The following is a 16,451-nucleotide window of genomic DNA, read 5'->3' as shown; positions in this document are numbered from 1 at the left end:
GTGTTAGTGGGAGGAATAGTGTCCCATCATTGGTGTCAGTGGGAGGAATAGTGCCCCATCATTGGTGTCAGTTGGAGGAATAGTGTCCCATCATTGGTGTCAGTTGGAGGAATTGTGCCTCATCACTGGTGTTAGTGGGAGGAATAGTGCCCCATCATTAGTGTCAGTGGGAGAAATTGTGCCCCATCATTGGTGTCAGCAGGAGGAATAGTGTCCCAACATTGGTGTCAGTGGGAGAAATAGTTTCCCAACATTGGGGTCAGTGGGAGAAATAGTGACCCACTGTTGGTGTCAGTGGCAGGAATTATGCCCCATTTGTTGGCAGAATAGTGACCCAAGTGCCAAATAAAGGCAAGCAAAGGACCACCTCCGCGAATCCCCCCCTCCCGGCCACAGTTTGGAGACCACTTCTCTAAACAGAAGATGTACTTCTATAGAAGGCATCAATAAAGCTCCTTTAGGAGCCCCAAAGCCCAAGGAACATACTGATAGCTTGGCCCATTCTCTTCCCATTTCCTGTACCTCACTAATGATCAGTGAGAATGTCCCTCTTATAAGTGGACCAAAAGTGAGACACGGAAAGATCAGGTCCAAGCACAAATTCAAGAACTGAAGCTGCCTTGTGCACATTGGAGCCCCTGGGCTTCAGGGCATAAAGGAAGTTCTTTGAAACATCTTGCCATTAGTGTAGGCACCTTTAGGTACTTGATATACATGTGTGCCTATATTTTAAACTTGCACATAGATTCAATTTAAACCTAGATAATGTCTTAGATTTGGTGATGACACCTCCTTGCTAGATTTCTAAGGTCTACACAACCATTTTAAGGAGTTTCGATTCTCTCTGATAATATTTTTATATTAAGGGAAAGGTAACAGGAGAAATGAAGGCATCCCAATGTGGGCAAGGGTATCCAAAAGGAACCATGGCAAGGAGATGTCACTAATGGACATAACAAGTGACATGAGAAGCAAATGGGTTCTTAAGTCCAATCAACTCTGGCTGAAACTCAAATGTTACTTCTGGATAAACCAACTCTTTACACTACCAGCTATAACAGCAATGATTCTGTATAAAACTGCAAGAGTGGAGTTTAAAAACCCACCCTTCTTCAGGGTAAAGCAATCACAGAATCATGTAATGAGAATCAGGGGTCAGGATTCCATGCACAATGTATAAGAGGGGAACCTGCTTTTCACCTACCTGCTCAGCGATCTCCTGGCGCTTTATCTCCAGCATCTTCTGTTGCTCATTGGTGTGGTCAATGATGTTCTTCCCTCCAACCAAAAGCTTGCTCTCCATCGCCTGTGTCTCAACAAGAAGTACAGAAGAGTCAGCTGTCTTCATGATAACACAGCTACCTATACTAGGAAGTGCTAAAGATTTACAGATACAATTTTAGGCAAGACACCAGCAATAAAAACACTGCAAGTATGCATTTATATCCACTTGACCTCCGGAAGATTTACCCCCCTTCATGAACAGGCCATTTTTTGCTATACAGCACTGCGCTACTTTAACTGACAATTGCGCCTTCATGCAACGCTATACATAAATGAAATTTGTGTCAATTTTTTCCCACAAATAGTTTTCTTTTGGTGGTATTTGATCACCACTGGATTTTTTATTTTTTGTGCTATAAAACAAAAAAAAAACCTGTCAATTTAAAAAAAATTAAAAAACATTTTCTTTACTGCTACAAAACATATTCAGTACAAAATCTGATGGTCCACAAGATCCGTACACCCACACTTGAAGTCCCACCACTGCGCCAGGAACACACTAAATTAAAGAAGCTGCCACTTTAAATTGAAACAAAATGTATAAAACATTTACTATGTAGATTAAAGTAAATAGTAGCGTTAATAAGTAAAATCATAAAGACACCCAGTGAACAGTGTAATGCCCTGTACACACGGTCGGACATTGATCGGACATTCCGACAACAAAATCCTAGGATTTTTTCCGACGGATGTTGGCTCAAACTTGTCTTGCATACACACGGTCACACAAAAGTTGTCGGAAAATCCGATCGTTCTAAACGCGGTCACGTAAAACACGTATGTCGGGATTATAAACGGGGCAGTGGCCAATAGCTTTCATCTCTTTATTTATTCTGAGTATGCGTGGCACTTTGTCCGTCGGATTTGTGTACACACGATCGGAATTTCCGACAACGGATTTTGTTGTCGGAAAATTTTATATCCTGCTCTCAAACTTTGTGTGTCGGAAAATCCGATGGAAAATGTGTGATGGAGCCCACACACGGTCGGAATTTCCGACAACAAGGTCCTATCACACATTTTCCATCGGAAAATCCGACCGTGTGTACGGGGCATTAGAAATTGCCAAAATGATAATACATAAAGTATACTATTGTGAACATAGTCGGTAACTAAACAGTCCATGAATAAAACATGATGTCTTAAGTGATAAACATGTAAACTTGAAAATCTTCCACCACACCGCGTGCACTTGGTGATTCCACTTCCCTCTAGATATGCACTCACCAGATGAAAGTGCCTTGCATTCTCATGCTCAGCAAATAAGCATCAACCCTCACAGGGTTAAATCATCCAGCGATATCCAATCATGAAACCAGATGACATAGACTCTCCACATATAATAAAACAAAGTGCAGTAACATTATGATAAATATATTATATTAAAAAAGCTTCAAACAATGCGCTCACATGAACCAGGTAAGTAAGATCAATCCCAAGAGGAAGTCGTGACAACGAAATGCGTCAGAACGTGGCTTGCTATGTTTCATGCTACACGGGAAGTGACGCTCCGAGGTTTACGATCACAGTCCACACATGCGGGGTCTGCTGTGACCATACCACGCCAGTTCTTGCTGTTGCAGTGAATTTACACATGCTTTTACTTACCTGGTTCATGTGAGTGCAATGTTTGAAGCTTCTTTAATATAATAAATTTAACATAATGTTACTGCACTATCGAAGCACTTTGTTTTATTATATGTGGAGAGTCTATGGCGTCTGGTTTCATGATTGGATATCGCTGGATGATTTAACCCTGTGAGGGTTGATGCTTATTTGCCGAGCATGAGAATGCAAGGCACTTTCATCTGGTGAGTGCATATCTAGAGGGGAGTGGAATCACCAAGTGAACGCAGTGTGGTGGAAGGTTTTCAAGATTGCATGTTTATCAATTAAGACATCGTGTCTGATTCATGGACTGTTTAGTTAAGGACTACAATAGTCCGTAACTAAATGTATTATCAGTTTGGCAATTACTGAAACTTGCCACTGGGTGTTTTTCTGATTTTAATTATTAGGCCTCTTTCACACGGACGATCCGTATGTCCGTTTTTCATCCTTCCGTTTTCGGATGAAAAACGGACATACATTCATCCCTATGGAGCGTCGGATGTCAGCGGTGACATGTCCGCTGACATCCGACCCCGCTCCGATCCGAAAAGTGTAACGGAGGAAAAACCTACTTTTCCATCCGTTATCGGATCGGGTGACGACGGACACTACGGTCCGTCATCACCCGATCCCCCATAGGGGAGAGCGGCGCTCTGACAGGTCCGCCGCTGCACAGCGTGCAGCGATGCACCTGTCATCTTCCTGCTCAGCGGGGATCGGCGGAGCGATCCCCGCTGAGCCAGCGGATGTTCACGGGGTGGATCATCACTGATCCGCCCCGTGTGAAAGAGGCCTAAGTGCTACTATTTATTTTTTTTCACATAGTAAATGCTTTGTATAAAACATATTCAATAAAAAAAATTAAAAAAATCTAATTTCTTCATAAATCTAGGCCAATGTGTATTCTGCTACATATTTTTGGTAAAAGAAATACCAATAAGCGTATATTGATTTTTTTTTTTTTTTGCAACCGCGATATAGCACCTACAAACTATCGTATACACTGGAATTTCTTTATTTATTTTTATACTAGTAATGGCGGCGATCAGCGACTTATAGCGGGACTGTGATGTTGCGGCGGGCAATCTGACACTTTTGACACTGTGTGGAAACCAGTGACACTAATACAGTGATCAGGGCTAAAAATATGCACTGTCACTGTACTAATGACACTGGCTGGGAAGAGGTTAAACATCTTGGGTGATAAAAAGGTTAACCAGTGTTTATGTGTACACAGTGTGGTGCTTTTACTAAGGGACGTGCTGCATTTTATTCCCTGCTTAGCGGGGAAACAAAATCCAGCACATGTGATGTGAAAAAACAAGTTGCGCTGACCCTAAAAAAGTGAATGGATAAAAAGCTGCTAGCACACAAACAAACCAAGTTTCATAAAGTGTAAACAAAATAAGTGCAGCGCTAGAGAGTAGATAGATCAAATATAAGATGAGTGAAAAAAAAAAAACCTTATATAGTCAAATATTAATCAATATATAACCACTATTAGGTGTGAGTGAAAGTCCAGAAACCATTAAAAAGAAATAGAAAATGTCCAATAGCACTGTATTGAGCTTCACGGACTGCAATCAGGAACTGAAGTCAGTACATAGAGGGAGTCTTCTCAGACAGTTAGGGTGTAAGAACCCATGATGTTAACTGGAGACTGGAAAGCACATCAATCATGGACAGCACGGCAAAACATCTGGAGTAAAATACTCTTACCGGAACACGTGGGACGTACCAGCCATATAGCTGTGCGTCTATCTGGGCTTGTGGAGGTGACCTCCCGTGCACACTCTCCAAGGGTGACCTCCCATGCACTCTCTCCAAGGGTCCACCCCTCGATCGTGATCCTCAGTCGGCCGGATTGTCTTCAGGGTCCCGATAACCGTTAGCCAAACGGTAGATGGTGGAAGTGGATGGCCCCCTCACACGTTCTCTGGTTCCAGATGGGTTCGAAGGGACCAGTTAAAATAAAACCATGGAGAAAAAAGAAAAAACAAAGGGGCTCCACATGGCGCAGGTCAAAAAATAAGGGATTTATTGGATAAAAACCTTACAGAATAAAAGTGATCACAAAATAAAATAAAATAAGAGGCAATGTGGAAAGCTGAACGCCCTACGCGTTTCGACTAAAAAGCCTTCAACTGGGGCATAGAACAGCCTCTCCACACTGCCCAAATATATATAGACTATACACAGCATTGTAAAATCATTGGGTCCGCCCCCATCATGGCGGGACCGGAAATGCAGGGTTGAATGGTGTGGATGTCACAAAACTGAGTATTAGTGTAATTGGTGAAATAATAATCCCATATGAGCACACACACTGCATTGGGTTATGTATATAAACCCATATTTAGGGTGAAAACAGGGTAGAAATGTGTGTAAAAGATCAAAGACATCGAGACACCGTGTCGGCTTGCGTTCCAAGCCTCACTATGGCTAGAGGGACCTGCGTTCCAGAAGTCACTGGTGTGTGACCGGAAAGGGAAACGGTCAGCGCATTCGGCACCGCTGACGTTTCTCTCAGTCATCGATAGGGGCGTGTAATCCCAGAAGGGAGTGAGGGGGAGATGCACGCCAGCGGCCAATAGGCCGCCGACACCTCATCAGCTTCCTCCTAAGGGGCGTGCACTCCACAAATACAGGAGGGCAGACGGCCGCTCAGCAGCCAGTCACGTCGGCAATCCCGGACAGGGAGGCCAATCACTGGCGAACTCAGTAGATAGACCACTCCCACTCCTGTCAGTGAGATACTGGTCTATAGAACGCCGTGCGCACGATGTAGGTTATGCTGGACAACACTACACGGAGAGCGCTGTCATAGCAGCGCTATATACCGCATAGGGGTCACCCAGATAAAGTGCCCCCTTTATCTGGGTGACCCCAAAAAAGGAGGGGGGGGGGGAAGGGGGGGCCCTGAAATCCTAGAATGAGTGGATAAGATATCAGATAAATCTGGTGACAATAAACCAGGGAGACCTCAACCCCAGGTAGAGACTACTAAGGGAGAGGCTGACCCACAGAAAATGGGAGACACTATGATCCCCATCTAAAGGAAGGAAGCATATAGAACAGTGAACAGAAAAATAGTAATGAGACAATGAACAATAAAAAATGTAAAATATGTAAACCCAAATAACACTCATAACTAAAAAAATGGGAAATGGACAGTAACCAATCCAAGAGCCGAAGCATAGTAAGCAGGGACAGAAAAACTGTGTAAGGGTGTGTCACAGCTACAGAACTCAGGTGTCACTCACGCACGGTTAATGAAACTGTTGATGTCCCATTCAACATTCATACCATATGGGGTATGGCACCCGAGCTCATAGATCCAGTACGTTTCGAGACGCGACACACCCCTAACCCGAGACTCACCCCTCCAGTGAGGGACAAATTTGTCAATAATGATAAAGGAAGTGCCTGTAGGGTCCCTATTGTGACTTTCCAAATAGTGGCGGGGAACGCTATGCTTAATGCAGCCCTTCTTAATTTTAGCGATATGTTCGTTAACTCTGATCGTGAAGGTCCTAGTGGTGCGTCCGACATACTGTTTACCACATGGACATGTAATAAGGTAAACAATATGTCGGGTGGCACATGTGGTAAAATGTCTGATAGTATACTCTCTAGAGGTTACCATAGAATGGAAAGTTGTTGTTTTGCGTCTCCCACTTATATTATGTAGACACACATTGCACTTTCTACACGGGAAAAAACCTTTACAGTCTTGGAAAAAGGAAATGGAACGGGGGGGATCAATAACATTGGGGGCAATCTTCCCTTGAACTGAACACGCACCACGAAAAATTATACCAGCCCGTTCGGGTAGGACGGGACCTAGAATACGGTCATTCTTCAGAACCCTCCAGTGTCTATCTATAATCCTTTTGACTTCTCTATGTTGGGTAGAGAAAGCAGTGAAAAATGACCATTTATGAGGGTTGTCACCCTGTGTTTTAGGACGGTCTATCAAAAGTGAATTTCTATCCACATCCCCGACTTCCTTAATGATGTTATCAAGGTCAGATGGTCTGTATCCCTTTTCCAGAAATCTTTTTTTGAGAGTTTGGCACTGTGACCGAAAGTCCTCAGTGTTGCTACAATTACGTCGCAACCTGAGGAACTGTCCTTTAGGGACAGATTTCAGCCACTGCTGATGGTGGCAACTGTCCACCGGGATATACCCGTTGCGGTCTGTGGGCTTAAAAAACGTTTTAAGTACCAATTGTCTGTTCACCACAGACACTTCCAGATCAAGGAAATGTATAGTCTCAGGGCTGGCCTCAAAACACAAAGAGATGTTTCTATCATTGGTGTTGAGATAGTCCATATACTCTTCAAGTGACCTAAGGTCACCCTTCCATAGGAGGAGGATGTCGTCTATATACCTAGCCCACAGAACCAACTGTGGTGGTCTGCCGGCATAGACGACATCCTCCTCCCACAGGGCCATGAAAAGGTTGGCCAGACTCGGGGCGTATTTGGCCCCCATGGCAACACCCTTGGTCTGAGAGTAATAGGTTCCCTGAAACCAAAAATAGTTATGTTCCGTAGCGAACTTAAGGAGTTCCATAACATAATTTCTGTGGATCAGGGGAAGGTCAGAGTCCCTAGAAAGGAACAAATTTACAGCCGCCAGTCCCTGGTCCAATGGGATGGACGTATACAGTGCGGAAACATCCGCAGTGGCTAAAAGAAGGCCATCCTGGTATTCAACCTGTTCTAGAAGGTTAATCGCAGCCCTAGTGTCCTTTAAATAGGAAGGCATCTGTTTGACCAGGGGCTGAAGATAGAAATCAATATACCTCCCGATTCGTGAAGTAACCGAATCTATCCCACTTACGATGGGGCGACCGGGAGGATTGGTGGGATTCTTATGCACTTTCGGGAGGTAATAAATGACCGGTATCCGGGGTGCTGCTGGTACCAAGAAATCTCTCTCTTTTTGGTTAAGTATGTTGAGTGAGAAACCCTCATCTAAAAGGGCCGTGAGTGCCCGTTTATAGTCCTTCGTAGGGTCCTTAGGGAGGATGTTATAAGTAGTACGGTCATCTAATAAGCGTTTCATTTCGGCAATATAGTCGGCCTTATCCAAGACCACTATACCACCGCCCTTATCCGCCGGGCGGATAACTAGATTGTTCCTATCGCAGAGAGAATTAATACCTGCCTTAATGGCTGGATCTTGATATATGTGTTTGGCAGGGATTTTTTCCAAATCGTGTAACACCAGTTCTTTAAAGACATTGACAGAATGAGACGTGTTATTTGGGGGGTTGAAAAGTGATGGGTTAGAGAGACCCGAGTGTCTAATATCACTTGGTCCCCTAATCCTAGAATTGTTAACAGGTTGGGACAAAAAATGTCTTTGTATATTCAACTTGCGGACGTATTTATGTACATCCACGAACATGGAGAATTTATTTAGTTTTTTGGGGGGAACAAATTTCAGTCCCTTATCCAAGATATATTTTTCATGATCAGAAAGACTGACCTTACTCAAATTATATATACCGGCACCTAGTGTAGCCTTTTTCTCTTTCCTCCATTGTAATCGCCAACCTCCTCTACATCCTCTCTTGGTCTTGGGCTTCGAGGGGGGTGGTTGTACCCTGGTTTGTGAAAACCCGGAGTATGGGAAGGGCCAGGATGGTTGGGATGATAAGCCACTCTGTTGTAGTCACCATTCCCATTGTCATTGTAATAAGTGTAATCATGATGTGTATCTCGAGGTTGTTCATCTCGGAGAGCGGAAAAACGGTTACTCACGTGGACAGGGGTACCATAGCCATAACCATCCATAGGATGGTCAGTTCTGGTATTGTATTTTGGATCGTATTGACCTTGATGGGAGCCCCTGCCCCTGCCCCTGATTGATGTGCTTTCCAGTCTCCAGTTAACATCATGGGTTCTTACACCCTAACTGTCTGAGAAGACTCCCTCTATGTACTGACTTCAGTTCCTGATTGCAGTCCGTGAAGCTCAATACAGTGCTATTGGACATTTTCTATTTCTTTTTAATGGTTTCTGGACTTTCACTCACACCTAATAGTGGTTATATATTGATTAATATTTGACTATATAAGGTTTTTTTTTTTCACTCATCTTATATTTGATCTATCTACTCTCTAGCGCTGCACTTATTTTGTTTACACTTTATGAAACTTGGTTTGTTTGTGTGCTAGCAGCTTTTTATCCATTCACTTTTTTAGGGTCAGCGCAACTTGTTTTTTCACATCACATTTTACCTTTGACCACTTAGCGGTTGCAGCGATCCACATTTTTTCATACTACTTCATTATGGATGTGTTTGAATATAGGACCAACAGGTCTATTAACACAGAGGGTGTTTTTGTACTCAATAACACTGATACTGAAATGGGTGGACTGTTTTTAAGGCTTAAAAATTTAATGACCACTGAACTCCATTTACAGTGGGATACTGCTTTCCTAGAGCAGTATATTAAAGAAAAAATGGTCCCGAGAGGTCTACGGTGGGATGTATCTCCACAACAGGGAGATTCCGATTTAGATCCGTGGTTCCGTTACTTTAATGAAGCTGGTATCAAGCTGATCGGCTTCTTGGTGGAGAGGAAGCGTAGTAGACTGGCTGCATTGGATTTGGAAATTAGAGATCTTAAGGATAAGCTCCTCCCATCCAATGGATTGCCCGAATACACCTCCCACTCCACCAACCTTAGAAATTTCTTAGAGAAGGAGGAGAAGGACCAACGGAACAAAAAACAAAAAAAGTACAACCGGGATGTTTCTGACTATAAAAACGGTTTGGTTTTTGGATGGCAGAAAAAGATAGCGCAGGGAGCTGACCCTGGGTCTACTAGCATCCCCGCTGACAATGTCGAACCAACTACTTACCATCCAGATAGAAGGTTAACCTATGATCCACCCCATAGGCCTAATAGATCAACCGAACCAAGGCCCAACCTCCCTACCCTCAGACCTGTACCACAGGTGTATCAGCCCCCCGGTGATTCGAATCATGGGAGATACCCCTCCGGTCCCGGGGGTTATACTTCAGTGCCGTACCGCGGTAGGCACCCCTCGGGTCGGAGAGGTAAACAATTCAATGGTAGAGGTGGGGCCAACGGAGGACACAGGGGCAGGGGCTCCCATCAAGGTCAATACGATCCAAAATACAATACCAGAACTGACCATCCTATGGATGGTTATGGCTATGGTACCCCTGTCCACGTGAGTAACCGTTTTTCCGCTCTCCGAGATGAACAACCTCGAGATACACATCATGATTACACTTATTACAATGACAATGGGAATGGTGACTACAACAGAGTGGCTTATCATCCCAACCATCCTGGCCCTTCCCATACTCCGGGTTTTCACAAACCAGGGTACAACCACCCCCCTCGAAGCCCAAGACCAAGAGAGGATGTAGAGGAGGTTGGCGATTACAATGGAGGAAAGAGAAAAAGGCTACACTAGGTGCCGGTATATATAATTTGAGTAAGGTCAGTCTTTCTGATCATGAAAAATATATCTTGGATAAGGGACTGAAATTTGTTCCCCCCAAAAAACTAAATAAATTCTCCATGTTCGTGGATGTACATAAATACGTCCGCAAGTTGAATATACAAAGACATTTTTTGTCCCAACCTGTTAACAATTCTAGGATTAGGGGACCAAGTGATATTAGACACTCGGGTCTCTCTAACCCATCACTTTTCAACCCCCCAAATAACACGTCTCATTCTGTCAATGTCTTTAAAGAACTGGTGTTACACGATTTGGAAAAAATCCCTGCCAAACACATATATCAAGATCCAGCCATTAAGGCAGGTATTAATTCTCTCTGCGATAGGAACAATCTAGTTATCCGCCCGGCGGATAAGGGCGGTGGTATAGTGGTCTTGGATAAGGCCGACTATATTGCCGAAATGAAACGCTTATTAGATGACCGTACTACTTATAACATCCTCCCTAAGGACCCTACGAAGGACTATAAACGGGCACTCACGGCCCTTTTAGATGAGGGTTTCTCACTCAACATACTTAACCAAAAAGAGAGAGATTTCTTGGTACCAGCAGCACCCCGGATACCGGTCATTTATTACCTCCCGAAAGTGCATAAGAATCCCACCAATCCTCCCGGTCGCCCCATCGTAAGTGGGATAGATTCGGTTACTTCACGAATCGGGAGGTATATCGATTTCTATCTTCAGCCCCTGGTCAAACAGATGCCTTCCTATTTAAAGGACACTAGGGCTGCGATTAACCTTCTAGAACAGGTTGAATACCAGGATGGCCTTCTTTTAGCCACTGCGGATGTTTCCGCACTGTATACGTCCATCCCATTGGACCAGGGACTGGCGGCTGTAAATTTGTTCCTTTCTAGGGACTCTGACCTTCCCCTGATCCACAGAAATTATGTTATGGAACTCCTTAAGTTCGCTACGGAACATAACTATTTTTGGTTTCAGGGAACCTATTACTCTCAGACCAAGGGTGTTGCCATGGGGGCCAAATACGCCCCGAGTCTGGCCAACCTTTTCATGGCCCTGTGGGAGGAGGATGTCGTCTATGCCGGCAGACCACCACAGTTGGTTCTGTGGGCTAGGTATATAGACGACATCCTCCTCCTATGGAAGGGTGACCTTAGGTCACTTGAAGAGTATATGGACTATCTCAACACCAATGATAGAAACATCTCTTTGTGTTTTGAGGCCAGCCCTGAGACTATACATTTCCTTGATCTGGAAGTGTCTGTGGTGAACAGACAATTGGTACTTAAAACGTTTTTTAAGCCCACAGACCGCAACGGGTATATCCCGGTGGACAGTTGCCACCATCAGCAGTGGCTGAAATCTGTCCCTAAAGGACAGTTCCTCAGGTTGCGACGTAATTGTAGCAACACTGAGGACTTTCGGTCACAGTGCCAAACTCTCAAAAAAAGATTTCTGGAAAAGGGATACAGACCATCTGACCTTGATAACATCATTAAGGAAGTCGGGGATGTGGATAGAAATTCACTTTTGATAGACCGTCCTAAAACACAGGGTGACAACCCTCATAAATGGTCATTTTTCACTGCTTTCTCTACCCAACATAGAGAAGTCAAAAGGATTATAGATAGACACTGGAGGGTTCTGAAGAATGACCGTATTCTAGGTCCCGTCCTACCCGAACGGGCTGGTATAATTTTTCGTGGTGCGTGTTCAGTTCAAGGGAAGATTGCCCCCAATGTTATTGATCCCCCCCGTTCCATTTCCTTTTTCCAAGACTGTAAAGGTTTTTTCCCGTGTAGAAAGTGCAATGTGTGTCTACATAATATAAGTGGGAGACGCAAAACAACAACTTTCCATTCTATGGTAACCTCTAGAGAGTATACTATCAGACATTTTACCACATGTGCCACCCGACATATTGTTTACCTTATTACATGTCCATGTGGTAAACAGTATGTCGGACGCACCACTAGGACCTTCACGATCAGAGTTAACGAACATATCGCTAAAATTAAGAAGGGCTGCATTAAGCATAGCGTTCCCCGCCACTATTTGGAAAGTCACAATAGGGACCCTACAGGCACTTCCTTTATCATTATTGACAAATTTGTCCCTCACTGGAGGGGTGAGTCTCGGGTTAGGGGTGTGTCGCGTCTCGAAACGTACTGGATCTATGAGCTCGGGTGCCATACCCCATATGGTATGAATGTTGAATGGGACATCAACAGTTTCATTAACCGTGCGTGAGTGACACCTGAGTTCTGTAGCTGTGACACACCCTTACACAGTTTTTCTGTCCCTGCTTACTATGCTTCGGCTCTTGGATTGGTTACTGTCCATTTCCCATTTTTTTAGTTATGAGTGTTATTTGGGTTTACATATTTTACATTTTTTATTGTTCATTGTCTCATTACTATTTTTCTGTTCACTGTTCTATATGCTTCCTTCCTTTAGATGGGGATCATAGTGTCTCCCATTTTCTGTGGGTCAGCCTCTCCCTTAGTAGTCTCTACCTGGGGTTGAGGTCTCCCTGGTTTATTGTCACCAGATTTATCTGATATCTTATCCACTCATTCTAGGATTTCAGGGCCCCCCCTTCCCCCCCCCCCTCCTTTTTTGGGGTCACCCAGATAAAGGGGGCACTTTCAGGTCCAGGGGCTTGTATCTGCAGTACCATGTTTGAGTTGTAGGGATAAGAGTTGCCCAGATGCACTGCAGATTGGGTCTAATTTCCCCCCCCTCCCTACTCCTTCTTATCTGTCTATTATACCGTGTCCACCCTGTGAAATATCACTCATTGTATGTTTTCACAGGTGGGATATTCCATTACCAATACGGCGGCATCACTATGCGGTATATAGCGCTGCTATGACAGCGCTCTCCGTTTAGTGTTGTCCAGCATAACCTACATCGTGCGCACGGCGTTCTATAGACCAGTATCTCACTGACAGGAGTGGGAGTGGTCTATCTACTGAGTTCGCCAGTGATTGGCCTCCCTGTCCGGGATTGCCGACGTGACTGGCTGCTGAGCGGCCGTCTGCCCTCCTGTATTTGTGGAGTGCACGCCCCTTAGGAGGAAGCTGATGAGGTGTCGGCGGCCTATTGGCCGCTGGCGTGCATCTCCCCCTCACTCCCTTCTGGGATTACACGCCCCTATCGATGACTGAGAGAAACGTCAGCGGTGCCGAATGCGCTGACCGTTTCCCTTTCCGGTCACACACCAGTGACTTCTGGAACGCAGGTCCCTCTAGCCATAGTGAGGCTTGGAACGCAAGCCGACACGGTGTCTCGATGTCTTTGATCTTTTACACACATTTCTACCCTGTTTTCACCCTAAATATGGGTTTATATACATAACCCAATGCAGTGTGTGTGCTCATATGGGATTATTACTTCACCAATTACACTAATACTCAGTTTTGTGACATCCACACCATTCAACCCTGCATTTCCGGTCCCGCCATGATGGGGGCGGACCCAATGATTTTACAATGCTGTGTATAGTCTATATATATTTGGGCAGTGTGGAGAGGCTGTTCTATGCCCCAGTTGAAGGCTTTTTAGTCGAAACGCGTAGGGCGTTCAGCTTTCCACATTGCCTCTTATTTTATTTTATTTTGTGATCACTTTTATTCTGTAAGGTTTTTATCCAATAAATCCCTTATTTTTTGACCTGCGCCATGTGGAGCCCCTTTGTTTTTTCTTTTTTCTCCATGGTTTTATTTTAACTGGTCCCTTCGAACCCATCTGGAACCAGAGAACGTGTGAGGGGGCCATCCACTTCCACCATCTACCGTTTGGCTAACGGTTATCGGGACCCTGAAGACAATCCGGCCGACTGAGGATCACGATCGAGGGGTGGACCCTTGGAGAGAGTGCATGGGAGGTCACCCTTGGAGAGTGTGCACGGGAGGTCACCTCCACAAGCCCAGATAGACGCACAGCTATATGGCTGGTACGTCCCACGTGTTCCGGTAAGAGTATTTTACTCCAGATGTTTTGCCGTGCTGTCCATGATTGATGTGCTTTCCAGTCTCCAGTTAACATCATGGGTTCTTACACCCTAACTGTCTGAGAAGACTCCCTCTATGTACTGACTTCAGTTCCTGATTGCAGTCCGTGAAGCTCAATACAGTGCTATTGGACATTTTCTATTTCTTTTTAATGGTTTCTGGACTTTCACTCACACCTAATAGTGGTTATATATTGATTAATATTTGACTATATAAGGTTTTTTTTTTCACTCATCTTATATTTGATCTATCTACTCTCTAGCGCTGCACTTATTTTGTTTACACATAAAATCCAGCACATCCCTGCTAACAAGACAGAGCTCTGCATTGTTTACATATGCAAAGCTCCGTCCTGTGCCTCTCCTCGCTGATCAGCGGGTACCAGCGGACATCTATTGGCCGGCACCTGCTGATCAGCTTCTGCTGTGACTAATCACAGTAGAAGCAGTGCACGTGCGCCCCCTATGTGGGAGGCGAGAAATATATATATATATATATATATATATATATATATATATATGTGTATGTGTGTGTGTGTGATTTTGCACAGAACGGCCACCCTGTAGCACTGAATTTAGTATAGGATGGTCGACAAGTGGTTAAATTTATATATATTTATTTTTCAGTGATTTACCTTAATTTTTTTAAGTTGGTGATAGGGTTCTTTAAGCTAGCCAGAGACAATCCACGAGTTCAAAATTTTGCAAAGAATTATTTTTTTCCTTATGAGATTCCAGCCATTCCACAGTGAAGAATATGCAGAGATGGCTGACTGCCACATAATTTAATCATAAATTACACAGCTTCCATTAAACTGTCAAATCAACAAACTGCAGTAACATCTCACTTAAAGGGTAACTCCAGTTTTGTGGGAAAAAAAATAGCAAATTAAAAAAAATAATATAGTGTGTACAATTGCCACACAAGTCTTATTGTAATTGAATGTTATTAAAAATTATTTTTCCTTTTCAATCTGCAGCTCTTTCTATATATGCAAAGCAACATGGCTACATAGAGTTGTTCTGTACACAGAATGTGTACTGACCACTCCCCAGAAACATCATTTCCTGCTTGTGTTATTGGCTCACCGATTTTCCCAGAAGTCTGCCTGAGATAAAAGTCAGATTTTTAGGCATCCCCTGCAACAAAAATGTCATTTTTGGTGGGATATTTCCAATAGGAACACGTCTAAAGGGATGCAGGCCCAGCAGATTATCTCATTAGTGCCCTGCAGCTGCACACCTGACAGTTAATTATGAAACCACTCCCATTAGACCCACTCAGCCCAGAGACACAGACAAACACAGAGGGATTTCTTCAGAATAACAAAAGGTAGGAATCAGGAACAAAGTTTGTTATAATCTTTACAATATACATAGATCACCCAGGGGGGAATGTTTTTTTCTCAACAAAAGTGGAGTTACGCTTTAAGTATATATAAGAGTTAACATCATCTTTTATGATGCAGTACAGTATTATCGTTGTGAAGCTGGGATCAAGAACACAGAGACATGACCTCAAACGAGCAAGAGGAAGGTTCAAGAATAATCTTTTTTTACTGAAAAAGTAGTTGATGCTTGGACCAGACTTCCAGCAGAGGTAGTGAGTCAACAGTGATTGAATTTAAACATGTTTGGAATAAATATGGGTCAGGCTGGACCAGTTTTACCAGTGCTCTGAAAGGTTGAACAGAACAGAAGTTTTATTCTAGAACATTTCAGAACTTTCATCAAACAGATTGATGAATATATTATCTCCTTGAAGTTGTACTGCTTGGATGACTGTAGTACTGGTTCTAATCAAAGCAGACCACAGAGCCCAGCGATAAATGTATTGGGAGCCAGGTTAGCAATAATTCACATTGCATCTTTCTGTCTCCTGGGTTATCTCAACCCAGGGGAAATCTCACAATCTTCTCCTCTTTATGCCTGCAAGAATAACAGGGTCTGCATGCAACGTGGACCCTGCTGTGTCTTACCATTCATAATTTATGACCTCATAATGGAGAAAGCAAGCTGTAAGAGGGTTCATGTGTGTCCAGAGCACGCTAGCTCAG

The 16,451-nt window shown here is 43.8% G+C and overlaps 1 protein-coding gene across 2 annotated transcripts in view; it reads right to left on the bottom strand.

The window, feature by feature from the left end:
• Positions 1 to 16,451, bottom strand: part of KIF3C (kinesin family member 3C) — a 129,068-nt gene that overhangs the window by 21,469 nt on the left and 91,148 nt on the right. The window contains exon 2 of one of the 2 annotated variants that reach the window (XM_073624980.1): positions 1,205 to 1,312. In XM_073624980.1, the coding sequence (XP_073481081.1) occupies positions 1,205 to 1,312 (108 nt within the window). The remainder of the gene's footprint in view (positions 1 to 1,204; positions 1,313 to 16,451) is intronic. The other variant, XM_073624981.1, reaches the window with a different exon arrangement.

This window comes from Aquarana catesbeiana, linkage group LG04 (genome assembly GCF_042186555.1).
Source record: "Aquarana catesbeiana isolate 2022-GZ linkage group LG04, ASM4218655v1, whole genome shotgun sequence".
Classification (NCBI taxonomy): domain Eukaryota; kingdom Metazoa; phylum Chordata; class Amphibia; order Anura; family Ranidae; genus Aquarana; species Aquarana catesbeiana.
This window is presented reverse-complemented; position numbering and strand designations above follow the sequence as displayed.